General features: G+C 45.6%; 1 protein-coding gene across 1 annotated transcript in view; it reads left to right on the top strand.

The window, feature by feature from the left end:
• Nucleotides 1-17,741, top strand: part of FANK1 (fibronectin type III and ankyrin repeat domains 1) — a 1,467,952-nt gene that overhangs the window by 1,120,303 nt on the left and 329,908 nt on the right. Inside the window, exon 7 of the mRNA XM_078643513.1 lies at nucleotides 14,600-14,765. Coding sequence (XP_078499639.1) covers nucleotides 14,600-14,765 — 166 coding nt within the window. The remainder of the gene's footprint in view (nucleotides 1-14,599; nucleotides 14,766-17,741) is intronic.

Below are 17,741 nucleotides of genomic sequence, written 5' to 3'. Positions count from 1 at the left end.
GTCAGGTCTAGGTCCGCCCCAGGAGCCAATTTGCGGAATTCGGGCCACTGAAATCGAGATAAAGAATCAGCGATGCAATTAGCAGCCCCTGGAACATGCCGAGCTTTAAAGACAATATTCAGTTGTAGACACCGCAACATGAAAGCGCGCAAGAGCTTCAAGACACGCAAATCACGGGCCCTCTGCTTATTAATGAGGTGAACTACAGCCATATTGTCCACATGGAACAAAACAGAACGATTCTGAAACTCCTCCCCCCAGATGTACAGAGCGACCAACAAAGGGAAGAGCTCCAAAAACGCAATGCTTCGCCCCTGGTCCCGCCAATGCCCCGGCCAGCCAGCCGCGCACCAACGACCTTCCCAAAAGATGCCGAAACCATTGGCTTCTGATGCATCCGTGAAAAGCTGTACCTGCCACACAATGTCCTCATCCGCAAAAAACAAGGACACGCGTTGAAATCTTGCAGGAAACGTAACCAGACACTCAAATCGGCACGGACAGCTGTGGTAATACGCACCCGATGGTGAGGAAGGCTGGCGCCGGACATCGAGAGGCCAAGACGTCTACAAAACGTCCTACCCGCCCGAACAACCCGACACGCAAAATTCAGATACCCCAAAAGCTTCTGAACCTTCCGCAGTTCCAATTTGCGCTCGCCCAGCACCAACCTGATAAAAGCAGACATCTCCCGCACTTTGTCAGCAGGCAAGCGTGCCACCATAGCCAGGGTATCGATCTCAATCCCCAGAAAAATCAGAGAAGCACGCGGACCCTCGGTCTTATCCGGCGCTAAAGGGACGCCCAGCTCCGCAGACATAGCCTGAAAAGTATCCAAAGCCAACTGACACTGTCCCGACTGACCCTCACCAATGAAAAGAAAGTCATCAAGGTAATGGCAGACCAGGGCGTGGCCGCTGATGAAAGTGAAGCGCCACTGCAGAAATGAACTGAATGTTTCGAAGAGGGAGCAGGACACCGAGCAGCCCATGGGCAACACCTTGTCCACATAGAAATAACCACCAAAGTGCATACCCAAGAGACCAAAATCCCAAGGATGAATGGGCAAAAGCCGGAAAGCCGACTGAATGTCGCTCTTCGCCAGCAGTGCACCAACACCAGCCACGCGAACGAGCCGCAAGGCGTCGTCCACGGAAGCATATGTCACAGCAGAATCAGCCGGGTCAATGAAATCGTTGATGGAAGCACCCTCAGGCCAAGAAAGATGATGAATGAGGCGAAACTCCCCAGGCGCCTTTTTTGGTACCACACCCAGCGGAGAGACTATCAAATCAGGGAGAGGACAGCTAAGAAAAGGACCAGCAATCCTGCCCGCCGCAAGCTCAGCATCCAACTTCTTCTGCACAACCTGTGGGGACTCCTTGGCCGACTTGAGATTGTCAGACCACCTGCCCAAACGGGGGCCCTGATACCCAATCCTGAAACCTACTCTGAAACCCCAGGACAAAATCTTGGCAGCCTCAAAATCAGGATAGTCCACCAACCACAAATCAAGGACATCCAGTTTAATAGGAGTAGGAGCCCTTTGATACAAAGTGAGAAGGCTGTCCCCTGCCCCCCGAACCCCTCCCCGTGTCTCCAAAACGCTGTCCGGGAAAACACTGGGTGAGAGCATGCCGCCCCCCACACTGCGAACACTCATGCTTATATCGGCATGCTGGTCGGTTACACGAACCCCTGTTAAAATGCCAGCACGCGCCAGAGGCGGAAAACTGCCCTCTGCCCCAAACCCCCGCCCCAGCAAGAGCGGGGCGAAATGGAAAGGGCCGATAATGTACCGGTTGCCCGCTAGCCGTGTGGGTCGTAGCGGGCGGGTGAGCAGATGCCATCCACTGGAGCCACAATTCCGCATCAACCTCACCCCATGAACGCTCTGGAAAAACACTCATCCGGGCCCGGAACTCGTCGTCGTATGACAACCAAGCAAAGCCTCCAAAATAACTATGCGCTTTACGAATGACATCCGCATATTTAAACATGTCGACCGCCTTACTCGGATGACGCTGGCAATAAACGATGGCATAAATTAAAAAGGCCGAAGTCCAGTTCTCAATAGACTTCGGGACTCGAGGCCTCCGAGCCAATTCCAATTCTTCTTCCTTCGACCCTTCCTTAGCTTGGACATCGCGATGGAGAAGCCGAAACACATCCACAAATTCACCATTCCAGATGCGGGTTTTAGTTTTCTCGGACAAATGGGACCCCAAAGGCATCCCCACCCCAGAATATGGCAATTTTTTAGGCAGGATACTATCCTCCGCAGCAGGCTGTACAGCAGCCACCCCAGCCCCAACAGAAGAAACTTCCTCCTCATTGTGCACAGTAGAAACATTCAAACTCACCGGCCGCTCAAGCCTCGGTGCCAGAGCGACTCGCTCACCAATAACCCCATCACCCGTACCTATTGATCGGGTACGCTTAGCCAGGAGACTCTCCCTTGGGTTCCACACAGCCCACCATCCGTCCTTACCTGTAGGCAACTGTGCCGACTTCTGCTGAAAATCCACAGGAGCCCCTGGAGGTGGTCTACTCCGTGCCGCCTCACGTACCGCTGCATGCATGGTCCGCACAAGACGCCTGCAAGATACGAGAAACAGGGGGTTGCCCCAGCCCACCCCTCTGGGCCCGTGATGCCAAAAGCCCAACATCGTTATCCCTCAATTCCCCGTCTTCCAAATCATCCCCATGAATATCCAAACGGAAAGCATCACCAGAAAAAGAAACTTGTGCACTGCCACTGGGCAAAGCCCCATCCCCAATACCCCCATCATAAAACTGCCAATCAATGTCATGAAAACTCCGCGCGCGCATAGCTGCAGAAGAGAGATCCGCTCCAGATAACTCTCCCGTGATCACACCACTGGAAACAGCCGTAGGGACAGTTCCCAAGCCCGTAGAACCAGGCAACAGCCGCCCAGCTGGAGGAACAACCTGAAAATTGCGGCCGCTCAAGCCAGAAAGCGAAGAATCAGCAAAACTGCCCCCCCCCCAGCGGCAAGGGGAACCCCAAAAGAGGACCCAGCAACCTGCGCCAACCCAGAGCCACCACCCGACCCGGTCGCCAAACCACCCTGGGAGGCACCAGGATGCGCCCGAGGGGCCGGGAACAGCACGTGGCAGGGAACAGGGGGCGCCCCCCCAATGTCCAGACCCAGCTCACCAGGCGGCAAGGACTGCGGGGAAGCAGAAGGGGGGGGAACATTGCCAGGACCCATGGACCTGTGGGCCGGGGGCGGGGGGGGGCATCGCCAGAGGCGACCAAGGCGGTGTCCGGGGGGGGGGAGCCCCCGAGGGGGAAAAAACTGGCAGCACAGAAGGAGCAGGCCCGGAGTCTGGGCAGCCCTGAGCAACAACACCGGTGGAAGGGTGGGGGGCGTGCCCCAGCACGGGGGTGGCAGGGGAGAGCAGGTAGCACTGCCCATTCACCCACAAATAGGGCGAAGCCCCGTCATACACATCCTGCCCAGAAGTGGAGGGGCCCCCAGGAACAGTGGCAGTAGCCCGTGCCCGAGCGGGGCATGTGGGGTCGAGGCTCCGCCCCCGCTTCACCCCAGAAACAACAGAGGGCTTCCTGGTCTTACCAGGAGGGGGCCCAACCAAACGCAGGGCCTGCCGGCCCACAGAACGCCCCCGCCTCCCCCCGGGCGCCCCACGCAAGCCAGCCCTTCCAAAAGGTAAAAGACATACCTGCTGGCGGGCGCCCGGGTCAACCGGCGGGGGCCCCGAGTCTGTGGGGGCCTGGGCCGGCATATCCAAAACCGCCGGCATGGCAGCTTCTCCGTCTTCGGCGTCCTCCGGGTCAGGTGACAAACATGCCGTCACCGCCCGAGACACGCCTGCAGCAGCCTTGCGATGGGGGCGGGCCAAACCCACCCACGCCTCCGCCGGCACTCCGGGCCGCAGGAGGTCCTCGCGCCCGGCTGCACACAGCGTCAGGACAGCCCTCCGGACCTCCAACGCCTCCTCCATAGCCCCCACTAAAGGTAAACAAGACGGGAGCCAGCAAAACAAACCTCCCCTCCCTTGCCTCCCGCTACGCAGGACCCAACCGCCAGCCTGACTTCCCCTTATCTACTCCCCTAATTAACCCCACCTGCTTACCGATTACTCGCGCGAACGCACCCAGGGAAAGACCAGCTCGCGCCTGGCTCTCCCTGGGTCCCCCCGTTCTCGGGATCCTCTGGATCTTCGGCTAGAGTCTCCTCGGTGGTCTCTCTGTGTATCGCAGAGTCCTTGGTTCGGTCGGCATGTGCTCCTGTCTTCGTAGGCTTCCTTTCAGCGGGCGCGCTGATTGTTTCCACTTCCTGCTTTTTCTCCTGCTCTCGACCTATTCGGCCGGTTTCCAATCGGTCAGGCAGCTGAGTCCTGACGCTTCCGGGAGGAACTACTTCCGGGTCAAGTCCGGTGTACTGTAGAGAAAAGATTCTTCATTATCGGGCAGTCTGTTTTATCCGCTTCATCGTCCTTGTCATAAAGACGGTAAAGAGTCCAGCTGGGTATATTGTCATCGGGTTGTTTACCCCCATGACCCTGAGCCTCCTCACAAACCCATAACTTTGAAGACATCCGTTCAACATTCTATATTGCAAATCAGTTGCACACTGTTTGTATTTCTCATACTAGTTAACAGCGTCAATTACTCGGGGTGTTTGTTATTGCTTGTGAGCGATGCCAGCTTTTTGCTTGTTGACGTATGTATCGGATCTTATTCCATATCTGTTTATGAGGGTGAAGCGGATCAGGGGTGGGTAGTGGTGGCTGGCATCAACAGGGGGTGTTTGCACGCTCAAATAAAATGTGAAAATATAAAAATAAGTGGGCGCGCATGAGAAAAAAAACTTCAAATATATTTAAAATGAACTTACTTTACGCCAGGACAGCCTGCTCCTGACCTCTAGGGCATGCAGCTCACCCACCACAAGGAAACTCCTTAGATCAATCCTGGAGCTGCTCTCATGTTGTGAGAGCAGCGCCTTGATTGGAGGGAGCGGCCTCACTAGGAGCTCCCTAGCGGCCTGCACTTACTCCAACCCAGCAGCTGGGTTAGAGGTTTCAATGTGTGCATGTCTGGCTGGCCGTCTCAAGACAGCCAGCCAAAGGGACATGCACAGTTTGAAAAGTGCATATACTGCCCCCCTCCACTTTGCTCCTGTCATTCAGAAGCGCCCCCACCCCGTCCTGACGCTTGGCTCTATTTGACCATTTTATTGTTCATCTCGGGGCTTTGGGTGGATTTTTAAAGTGATGCGACTCTCGTCCGCTCAAGCGGAGGAGCCGCCCCTAGGAGTGGGTAGTTTGTAATGGCGAGGGTAATGAAGGGAGTAGGTATTTGACTATCATGTTATGTTATGATATGTTATGTTAAGATACATTTGTAAAATGCACATTCACCAAAGGTCTCTTGACGCTATTGTAAAACATTATCAGGGGGGTGTATAATCTGCTCAAAAGTCTATTAAAACAGTCAAGTCTGTAGATTTTTTTCGAAATGATAAAACGGATTGTGCAAAGCAGTAAATTCCAAATAGTGGGAGTTAACACTGCAAAGCTCCTCCCTCCCTATCTGCTCTTCCGATGATTGGCAACTAATAAGTTAGAATAGGCAGGTCTTAGATTGTGAAGAAGAGCATACTTTTTATTCTTAACTGCAACAAAGTTCAGTGCTAAATTGTTTACGCAGTTAAAGACCGTACAGAATAGTTTAAATTCTGTCCTTTGTTTCTTTGAAAGCCAGTGCAATATTTTTTAGCAACTGTGTCGCCTGAGTATGTCTTGTGACACTTTAATTTAGCCTAGCTGCCTCATTCTGTAACACTTGAAGTTATGTAGGTCGGTGATTGGCAGGCCGGCAAAAAGCACGTTAGTATAATCCAAACTGGATAGAATAGTCGCTATTAATACTTTGTGTGCTTCAGAAGTCACCAGGGGGCTATTTTTCTCATAATTTTTAATAGGAAGGTGCATTTGGACACCAGAGAGATCACTTGAGTCTAAAAATGACAGATTACTATCAATCAAGCCCCTCACACTCTTAAACACTGATGAGAGAGGTGGTAACGGACCTACATCAGAAGGCCAATATCGTTGATCCTAAGCGACATTCTTGTGTTTTTAACAAGACCACCTCTGTTTTGTCAGCTTTTATCATAAGTTGGTTCAGCTTCATTCAACAGAATGCTGTCTTGAAAATGTGCATGTGCTCAAGTTGTACCATCCAGATGAAACACTAACTGAGTATCATCCGCTATTTATAAACATTGTAGCCTCTATTTACTCATTCAGCGATGAGAGGCCTTATAGAAAGATTGACTGAATGGGGAGACATTAAGAAGCATTGAGGGGCCCCTCATTCCAATCTTTTGGTATTAGATGTAAAAAGCCCTAGTACTGATTGAGTGTGGTCCACATGAAATTATTCAATTCATAGGAGTATCCCCGCGTCCTTCACTTGATCAATCAGTATAGTATGATTGAGCATGTCAAAGCCTGTACAAACAGTACCAGTGGTGCTTCTTTCCCCTGCTCTTCTTTCCATCTTAGATCATCTATTACAGATAGTAAAACCAATTCTGTGTTGTGCAACAAACAAAATCCAGCTTGAACAGGGTGCAGGAACACCGTAACCTGTAGGTACTTACACAGTTCAGAGGCAACATAGGCCTCAAGTAATTTAGCTGAAAAGGGGAGCAGAGATATAGATCTGTAGTTTTTTTTTATGTCGTTTGGATCCAATCCTTGCTTTTTCAAGAATGGAACCTCCCCAGAGTTCTCAAGAGGATCAGAAATTGTTGGGTCTAAGTAATTTTTGAGGCTCGGGATTGGGCATGGAGAGTCTGGTATCTCAAACTTCTGAGCATGAGCATTTAATCCTCTGATCAGGCTGCAGTGGTGAACCGAGCAGGCCCAAGCCGTGACTGAGGACCAGAATCGCTGTAGGACCCCATGTGAGGAACTTGAGCTCCATCCTGGTCATGTGAAAAGAATTACTGGAGGCAGTTGTTGCAGCTTAGTACCCACGAAGGGGACACGCTCAGAGTTTTACGGTTGCTCAGATCCTACTGGTGCAGGTAAGACTGATTGACTGGCCAGATGACCCACAGCACTTGCCTGGTTGTGCTTCTGCGCTGAAGCACTTTTGACTTTAATATAGAGTTGGACTTGTCCTGAGACTCGGACTTATAATGGAGCTTAACATCAATTTGGCCTCTAGTGCATGAGGACTAACCACTACCACTAGGAGAGGAGTGGAAGTCAGGGACGGGCCTATAAAAAACTAGAGCCCTGACCTCAAGGGACTGTGTGTATTGTTATTGAATGTCATATTTTACTCTGTGTTTGTGTATAAATACTCCTTTTTTCATAAAAGTAAGTATTTGACTGGACAATCATTTATTGCTGCTGGTGAACATATTCCAAGTTGTGAGCCTGTGTGCACCACCCTGTGTCTATCTTCCCCTTGAGAAGCCTTGGACTGCTTGACCTGCGTACCACTGAGAGTCAAGTGTTTAAGGGGTACTTGTCCCAGTTGATCAGGATCCATAATAGGTTCGGCCCTGGAACATAGGGAGTAAAAGACCTCAGCCCGCACGGTTGGACCCAGTGTAGCTCCTGCTTGCTCCGTCGCCTTCTGAAAAGGGGTTTTAATGGTTATGATCTGGTGATACTGAAATAAGTCAATATTACTGAAGTGAACCCCGTCAAAGGATTGTGTTAATATTGGATGTGATTGAAAACGCACTGTGGCCGATTCACAAAAGCAGTTACGACTATGGGAAGTAGTACTACATGAGTTCTCTTTAAAAAAGTGAAAATGCAAAGAGAACTCAATCCTTTTGATTTGTACTAATTGTATACATATATTACCATGTTTATTCGCACATTAGAGGGTTTGTGGCTAATTCACCAAGGCATGTATGAGCACATAAAGAGTACTACTTAACGTACTCTAAAATGCCTTTAGGAATTAGTTCTTTGTTAGTCATGGCCTAAAAGGTTCTCTGCAGGAAAACATCCTATAATAATTCTTTGTTTAACAAATTTGTGAACGTTTTGAGGCAGAAATATGACATTATTTTGCACATTATTTGATACATATGGGTACCCTTCCTTTCAGGTGAATCTATTGAATTATAGAAGGTTGTCCTTTACAATCTAATAAAATTGCAACAAACTCTTGTTACCTACAAGTTTTAGGTGTGTCTCTCCTTTGTTTGACAATCAAATATGGTCGTTCGCATTAGCGTATCACCTCTCCCAATCATTTTTGCTAGGTTCAGAAGGTGTAATCCTTCATGTCTTCGATTGTTGGATCATCTGAGTCATATGCCTGTCTCTACAATCTCTTTTCTTTGCATATGTGGGTAATTGGACTCACATGTTATCCTGTTTTCCTATCTTGTCTTTAATTGTAGATGTCAGCTTTTTCATGGCATGTGTAGTCCAGTATCTTGCACATCCGATATTTATCTAAGAGTGATGGATTGCCCTAATTCCAGCATTTAAACGTGGGATCCGATTACTCAGGAGCGAAAACAGGGTTGAATACTGTAGGATCCGTGGGTTAGAGGAAAGATGTAACGCTTCCCTAACTTGTTGTTTGGTCCCATTAATCCAGTAGTAACTTCAATAGTAATAGTACCTCTTGGGAACATTCCAACCAACACTCCAGAAGGGAATGCAAACATCCCCAGACCAGTTTCGGTATTATTAGGCCTCATCAATGAGTTATAGCTTGGATTCTATGGCACATGACCATGGGGACCGGTCTGGGTACAGCTTTGGCCATTTTTGGGCATTAAATTAAACACATCTGCCCGGCAGGCAGGATAGATTGTTAACCATGAGGAACAAGTTTAGTACTTATGTGCATAAAGCAGGACACGGTCTAGAGTGGCACAGTGGGTGGAATTCAGTGGGTCAAATGCTATTCAGAGCAATTGCCAGTCCAAGCATTCCTCCCATCACCTTTTAAGTGTTTTTATGTAGCCAACCGTGGTGGTTGGAATTGTTTGCCACTGGTCTGCCCTACTTTGCCTCTGCAAACTGGGCCAAATACACCTTTTCTACACTTCAGGGTAGCAAGGAGGAGCCGTCAAAGGCTTCTCATGGAGGTAGGATGGGGACACGAGATCATAACTCAACAGTCAACCAATAGACACAGATATATATCTGTAAGGGCATTGCTACTCTTTTAGTTAAAAGAAAGACGGCTATACTCAAAGCAAAATGAAACACTACACATCTTACCAGGAGTCTCAGAATACTGTGATTCTAGGGAGACAGCCCATACAATTTCCATCCCTAAAAATGTTTGGGGTGGGGTATATTTCTAACTTGTATTGTAGTTATTCAGGTGAAGATGATATTCTGGTGTTAAGTATAGATAAAGAAATATTTGTGGGATATGGTGCTCCATCTCAAGATGAGACTGTTTCATAAAAAAAAAATGCAAGAACTTCTGGAGCAGTGGGGCCAGATGAGAGCCCTATTGCGGCTAATCAAAAGGAGGCTGTTGAGTGTGGAGTGGTTCTTGGCCCACGTTTTGAATATTACTATCGAACAGGAATAATCCCTTTGTCTTGGAGGGGTAGTATTATGATGCCAATTTATGAAAAGGGCCGTAAATCTTCCCCAGCTAGTTTTAGACAGATAGTATTGTTGGATGCAACAGGTAAACTCAGAGCTAGGAGTTTACTTCCCCATTTACAACATTGGGTTCGATAAATGACCCTCATTCCCCCTGAACAAGCTGGTTTTAAGAAGTCTAGTACCATCTGTTATATTACTTTCCTTCAAGTGATTATTAGGAAATATCCCCTTTCACGGGGTATGGCAACAGATATGGCTTTCTTTGACTTCTTCACTGCGTTCGATAGAGTGGATTGACACTTGCTGTGGAGAAAGCTCTTTTGTGTGGGTGTTCCTCACCACCTCTTAAGGCTCATTACTGAACTTCTTTCTGATACCTGCTGCCAGATTCTCATGGAGGAATTCAGGGACGATTCCGAAAGGTTGCAACTCAGAATTGTTTACAGCAGGGCTGCCTTTTGGCTCCCCTGTTGTGTTCTCTCTCGGTATATATGATATACCAGGTATTCTAGGTCAGGTGTAGGGGGATTCACCAAAAACTGGCAACATGTCTATTGGCTGTCTGTTGTACGCTGATGACGTGGCTATAACGGATATAACCTTTTTTCCTTACAACATCACCTTACTGCTGTGAAGAATACGCAGAAGCCCTCTTTCTGAAAATAAATATATCTAAAAGTTACATTTAGACTTTCGGTAAGAAAGTTGCAAGAACAGGAGGAAAGTTCAAATGGTATCTAGGGGTAGATAAATTGGACTTGTATCTTTATTTGGGTAAAAACATTTCAACTAATGGGCACCATGGCAATCATGTTAATCTTTGTTCAACTAAAGCTCTATCCCAGTCAAATACCCTTAATAGATTAGTTCAGTTCATAAACTTTATTCCCTTAATAGATTATATAAATGGCGTGGGAAATGTCACTTTGGTCATATTTTGTCGGTCTATAAGGCTACAATTCCTTCAGTTATGCCTGTGAGGTGTTAGATATAAGTCTCTGGTGCTTTTTGAAGTTAGTAGAAGGTCAGACCCTTTGTCTGGTACTTTGGATACTCTAGCGGGCCCCTCATGCCCTTTGGCCGGAGATGGGATTAATGTAAACTTTTACCTTTCCACTGGCCGCTGTTTTGAGATGGGGAAATTCACTTTTGGTCAGAGAGGAGAGCACACTTTGTGCAGCTCTTAGGTGTGAAATGTTTCGCCTTCAAAAACATGAATTCATTCTTTAGGTCCTTTGAGTTGGCGAAAGAAACCTTTGAGATTGATTTGATTGTAGGCCGCTGCATGCCTAAATCCCTTTAAAAGAGTCATATAAAAAATCCCTTCTATAGAGTAAGTCAGAATAGAGACATTGCTTTCTGTCAATCAAATGAGCAAAATCAGGTGGCATGGGAGAGCAATCCTGGGAATAACCCAACAACCTTATTTAACCTGGAATCTCCCTAATGCGAACTGAAAATTGATCCTTTTGATGAGAATGGATTTGCTCCCCTTACAAGCTATTACTGCGATAAAGTACAAAAGTAAAGTACAAAAGAAGGAGAGAATTTGTGAATTATGTCACTTGCCTATTCAAAATTTTAATTGAGTAGTATTTGCATGTCCTGTGTTTCACAATGCACAGCGTCAGTTTCTAAAGCCATTGTATTTTAAACATGATAATCGATCAGCATCGGAGGTCCATAAGTGTCCGATGTTTCCACCTAATGGATTGGTTTGTGATGAGATCTTTCATTCTTTAGTTGTTTTTTAAATATGTATTAACGAGTCAGGCTGTTTACATACAAAAAGAGTCAATAATGCAACATTCACAAGTTCCATTTCTAGCAGGTACATTATTACTGTTTGTATGTCTCCTGTGTTGCACAATGCACATTGTCACTTTCCTCAGGCGTTCTTTAGTAAATTACAATATTTGTTCAGTATAGGAGGCCAGTAAGCGTCTAATGCTTCCATCTAATGAAATGGACTGGGACTTCAACATTTGTATTATTGAGTCAGATTCCTTGCATATTTAGATTGTTAAATATGTAATATTCGCAAGTGCTGTGTTTTTTAGCATGTACAAAGTCATTTTTCAAGGTTAGTGTCCTATATTTTCACCTAATTAGATTTGAAGGCTTGTTAGTGTTAAATGTTTTTATCTACAAGAATGGTTTGTGTGTAGTTTTTCTTACATTTTTGATTCTTTGTAATCAATTAATGAGTTTCATCTAATTATGATTGCATATAATATGCCCTATGTATCTTTGTATTTTTTATCTTTGATATTGCGTTATGTGGACCTCCATCACAGATCCGTATCATAATAAATTGAATTGAATTGGCATTAATAACGCACAGACAGGTGCTCTTTACTCAAATGTACCCTATTGACTGAGATGGGTAAATCAGTTGAAATAGCTTTCTATGGGCAAAAGCCTTACATTAATTCGGCACAGTTCTATTGCACTTTCATACTTTTGTTTCCCTGAGATTTAAGCCCACTATGATACAGTTCTGGTGGTGCGGGACACCCCAAACATCTCTCCTGCGGCAGCAGCACCGTAACTGCACTGGCCATGACAGCAACCTTACTCGGAACAGAGGTTGCGGGGAATATCATTGTGACAGGCTCCCGTAGTGACACTTATCTTCAGCAGTAATGGCCTCCCAGCCTGGATGCAAATGGGTGTTTGCTTTTAGAGCACTTGCATCTTCTGGGCCATTTGTCTACCAGTGTGCATCTTCAGCATTTGTGTTCGCCGGGCTGATAAGACCTTTTGCATAAGCAGTGATGAGGAATGTTCAGCTTCAATATTATCATAACAGGATGCTGGATGACACAATGATGCTTTGGACTTAAACATCTTGGTGCATTCCACAGCAGGAATCACTTAGGGAGACAATGAGATCCCTTCACAATACGGGTCCCACCTGGTTTTGCTCCCTTATTGCAGTCAGTTTGTTCTCTGTGTACCTGTTGCCCGGAACACTTGGGCTTGTCATCCTTGACAAGCTCTCCTCCTGTAGGGCCAGGCAACCTTCTTCTTGCTCTTTATCTCAGCAAGCAGGCAAGCACCTAGGTTTTAGCCAGACAAGACCGCTCCTGCAGCAGAAAGTGAAAATGTCTGGTGATGTTCTCTCATCACTGGAAGAATGGATGTCATGCAGACACCAGCGCTGGTCACACAGCAGTCCATTAAGTACTCTGCAAAGCACTCCCTTCTTTGCCAATGAAAAACTTGAATCTGGAAGAAAGAGGGGTGGTGTGAATCCCACTTTTATAATCATTGTCCAGTCAAGGCATGTAGATCCATTGTCTTTCTGAGGTATCTGAACCAGTTTGGGTTGGTTCTCTTTCAGATGTCATTTTCTGGCTGCCTCTCATTTATTACTTTGTGCAAGATGATGACTCTTTTAACAGGTAGCACTGATGATGGCTCAAAGCAGAAGTAGTCAAAACAAGGGCACAATGAAGAGCGAGATCTCTGCACCTGGCTGTCATTGAGCTTCCTAAAACAATAATCAGGGAGAGATCAAAGGACAGGCCCTGCCTACAATCTTCCTCACCTTGAACAACAGAAACTGCAGCTCACTCCCTCACCCATACCAAATGGCAGTGCCTAGAAAAAGCTAACCAGCAGCCCTCGTTTAACAAAGACCTCATTGAACAATCAGTGATAGCCTTTTCTTCATCCTGTAATACTTCAGTGCTTACACTGTCAGGGGAAACTGTATCCATCCTTCATCATGTGCCATGCTAAATGAAGGCCAATCTAAGATGTATCCCGCCGATCCCATTATTCAGACAATCACTACACACAGAGTTCTACTACCATACAGAGGCACACCTTCTACACATGCATGCACTTAACATTCACCCGAAATGGCAGTGCAATGTTTTGGGTCCATAATAAAGTAGAACTTTACACAAGAAGGGCAATAGACCAAGATGTCACTTGACACAGGTCGAGTCATACTAAAGATCCAAAACACTTGTTACACTGCTACCAGCACTTTATATGATACCCCAAGACATGGGCAAAAGTCCTGTGCCAGCTCTGTGGGAACACTTGGTGTGCCCTTCCAGGCCGCAGTACAGGTTTTGGGTCTTGGGCTACCATGGAAAGGCCTAGGACACAACACACACACTACACTAGCCTGGTAAGAGGACCAAACAAAAAGTCTGGTCCAGCTTCATGTGCAGTTGGACACCCAGAGTTGGTGTACATAGCTATTTACTATGCAGAGGACATTCCTGCCCCAAAATGGAACCTGCATTTTTCTGTTGAAGCCAACCCTTTTTTGGTTTTGATATTGTTAGCTAGCCACTACAGGGGGGTTAACATCTCATCCAGAAAATTATGGAATTGTTAGGGAGTAACTGAGAAGCACATTCAGAAAAAAAAAATCATACTCCCCCTCACCAGTCTCATCCACAATATGATGGAATTGTTGGGGAGCAGCTGGGAAGCACGTTCAATGAAAAATCATTCTGTCCCTTACCAGTCTCCCAGTTAAATATAAAATGGCATGGGCTCCAACTAGGACGGTTCATTTGAACAAGGTTGCATGAGAAAAGAAGTAGTTGTAAACTTAATTGTGAAGGATCATCCTCTACTTTCCATTTGACCTGAAAGCCGAAAAGAGGCCATAAAGCCAACATAGTAACTGTTGATAACTGTTCCATGCACAGTTCTATTTGTTATACTTGTCATATGAAGAATGTATGCTTGTATGCCTCATCCTGGCTCACTTTCTGAAGTATGAATTCACCTTTCTTTTATCTGTATACAAAATGTTTGAAATGTTCTTAATATTCGACTAAATAAAAACATGATTTTTAATTTGCAAAGAAGATCCACTTCAATGTTTGTAAGAAGGATGAATGGAACTAAGTTATACATACAGTTTCATATTTTGATTTGCCCACATTTTTCTCATGTAGTACAATAATTTTTAAGATTTACTGTCTCTTCATTGCACTGTTTTGTACTTATATTTCAGTTTAATGTTGGCTTGTTATTCCGGGAACTTGGAAATTGCTCAATATCTTAAGTCAAAAGGAGCATCTTGGAAAACCAGAGATAAAGCAGGTTGCATGGCCTTGCATTCAGCAGCAGATGGTGGTCATATTAATGTCATTGAATGGCTGATCAAAGATGGCTGTTGGGTATGAAATTTAGCTTTGGTCATTATGTGTACTTTTAGTGCAATCCAATTTGGTTTGATGATATTCACGTACAAGTTGTGTTTAAAAAAACAAATATTCCACCTAGTGCTAGATACAATTTGTGGCTAATTTTTTAACTGGCATATTCTCTAAGGTTTACAATTATCTAAAGTCCAAACATTGCACAATCGGGTGCTCAGTAAAAGAAGGGAGCATCCACCTATGGGCTCGTCAAATAGGCCAAAGTCTAAATAGTTGCAGTTACACCTGCGAGCACTCTTACAAATCATGCTAAAGTCATTCAACATACTGTACAACCACTGTCTTCTGTATTCAGTGTTTCCTACAGTTAATTCTACAACACCAGAATACGTGGCACTGCAGCATCACAAACCCACTCAACTAGATATTCAACAGGTGGTGCACTTCGATCTCGCCTATGGCTCATTATACTTGTGACAACCCACTCAATATAGTGCACCTCAACAATACCTACACCGTATTTACTTATGACTACTACTTAATATGGACTCATGATACTTTCCTGACAGTAATATGGAAAACATTTTGGAATCTTCTACTGACGCGTGCAATATTGTACTTTAAATAGCCCCTAGGAAGTCATTGGCAGTTTCCAGATGACGAAGCGTGTTGGCTGCTAGACTACTTTTGAGGGCTTCATCTTAATTTGTGAACGTGCACACAGGTGTAACTGGAAATATTCTACCTATCTGAAATATTTTAATGCCAAAAGAGGACATTTCTACAACTTTTAATACAATTCTTAAACTCTCCCATGTAATCTTGTTTCCTTGTAAATTCTAAAATAATGTATTATGTAATCCAGGAAGGGTATTGACTCATATGTATACACCTAGCTTTTTGTATCTAATGTAGGTCTGATGTAGGGACTCTTTTAACGTAGGATGGACCTGGTTCTATATCAAGACTTTGCCGGCCTGCCATGGTGGTTTTTTAATAGCAGTCCCCTCTTCATGGTGGTTGATACTTTGGGAATGGGAGGAAACATTGGTGGCCAGGTCCACCATGCCAGCGTGGGAAACCTAGCTTCAGAGGCTCTGATAAACTGAGAGCTTTTTTTCTAACGTGCAGGCAAAATCCCTTAATTTGTTTCCTGTATGGTTTGCCACTGTTCATACGGAGGACTGGCAGTAAAAATTACTGGGGGCATTGGAGTGGCTGCCCTAAAAAGGGCCATCAGTATATGTAATGTAATGTACAAGGGTTTTCACGACAGCAATACCAGCATCAGTTTTGGCGGAAAGTCCATCATGACCACACTTCAAAATAAGCTCTGCCTGACATAATTGAAAGCAGGGGAAGAAGGATAAGGGAAGTGGAGTACACACATCTCTCTCCCAGTGTGATGTAATTGCAATAAGGGAATCTTTCACTTATTGGTGTGAAAATTTGAAACTTCCCTCCCATAAACAGACTAATCCCCGAGGCCATGGGATACGATATTTGTCGAGTGTGATGAATAACACCTTTTACGAGTTTATGGGGAATAGAATGCAGATTTCAGTGTTTAAAGCACTAAAATCCGAATGCTATGGTAAATGCAGTATGCTTTTCCCTCCGATAAATTTCGCCAGTTTTGACCTGCCGAAATGTAACAAAGATTGAGTTATTTAGCGCTTCTGATAATGTATTGGATGAGTTTAATAGCTTGAAACTCATAACCCAGACCCCTGCAAAAACAGTGGTTTACACATGGGTCGGAATTAGCCGACCCACTTGTAATCAGGCCCTAAGTTGGAAACCTTCACCTTTTACAAAGATGAACAGTGTTTATTTGAGGCAAAATTTCATATCATCCCTGTTTCGCCTGCAGGCGATGTTCCCACAGGACAAAAAGTGGCAGGGAAATGTTTCCATGATATTAGCCTTCAGTGACTGCATGGAAGCACAATTGCTACCCTTGTGCTATCGGCGCAGGACAGAACACACAAGACGTTACATTGCTATCTCAACTTTCAAAGACCCCTTTATGGTCTTTCAATTTGCACCCAGGACTCAACCATTTAGGCCATACACCTGGGGTGCAATAACACAGCAGACTATAGCATACCTTTAAACTTGTGCTCCACAAGCAAAACACTATGTTCCTCCCAAAGTTTAACAAAATGTAAGTCTTCAACAACACTGCAAACTATCTTCACTGATATACTACTGCTCCTAGTCTTTATAAAGCAGAGAGGGGATCGGCTTGGCTAGGAGATGGTATCTGGGATGGTCTGATCACAGTTGTGTGAGGTCCCATCAATGTTCGAGACTCCCCCCCACCCCCACACCCAACCACCATCCAGGGTTGCATCGAGCACTGGAATTCTTGATGAGCAATCATTACCAAGACTAGGTTCGTAATGTCATGTCTCACTAGGAATTAAGGCCTGATTTAGAGTTTGGCAGAATGGTTAGTCCATCTTACATTTGTGATTGGTATCCCATGCGCACTTGTAATACAACTGATGGTTTATCTGTCACTTTTATGATGGAGTAACCCTCCTGCTGAACTCTAAATCAGGCCCTAAGTGAACAGCTGGGTTGGCAGAATCTAAGGGAGCTGCCTTTGTCCTCATTAGCATGAAGCTTCAGCATCAAGTTCAAGGCTTAACATATGGAACCTGCGGAAGAAAGGCACATTCATTGTCACCTTCTCTGGGCTAGTTCCTTGTAGTTTGGATGATTCACCATGGGGTCAACTCATAGGGAAGCCTGAACTTCCTCCCTGGGTGCCTGTCTCTGACTAGCACAAGGTTCTCCACATGAAGGCTTGATTAACGCCTATCAGCCAGAGTTATATGTATTAGTTTGGAGAGTGACCTCATGAATCATTCAGGCTCCCTGTTGTCTTGCAGACAGCAGGTTGTCACCTTTAGATACTTCAGTGATGATTGGTGCAGGGGGATCTTAGCTGCTCTGCACAATTTCACTAGCTTTCCAGGTCATATA

Source organism: Lissotriton helveticus, chromosome 5_1 (assembly GCF_964261635.1).
Source record: "Lissotriton helveticus chromosome 5_1, aLisHel1.1, whole genome shotgun sequence".
NCBI classification, from domain to species: domain Eukaryota; kingdom Metazoa; phylum Chordata; class Amphibia; order Caudata; family Salamandridae; genus Lissotriton; species Lissotriton helveticus.
The sequence above is the reverse complement of the archived record's forward strand: the minus strand, read 5'-3'. Positions and strand labels throughout refer to the sequence as shown.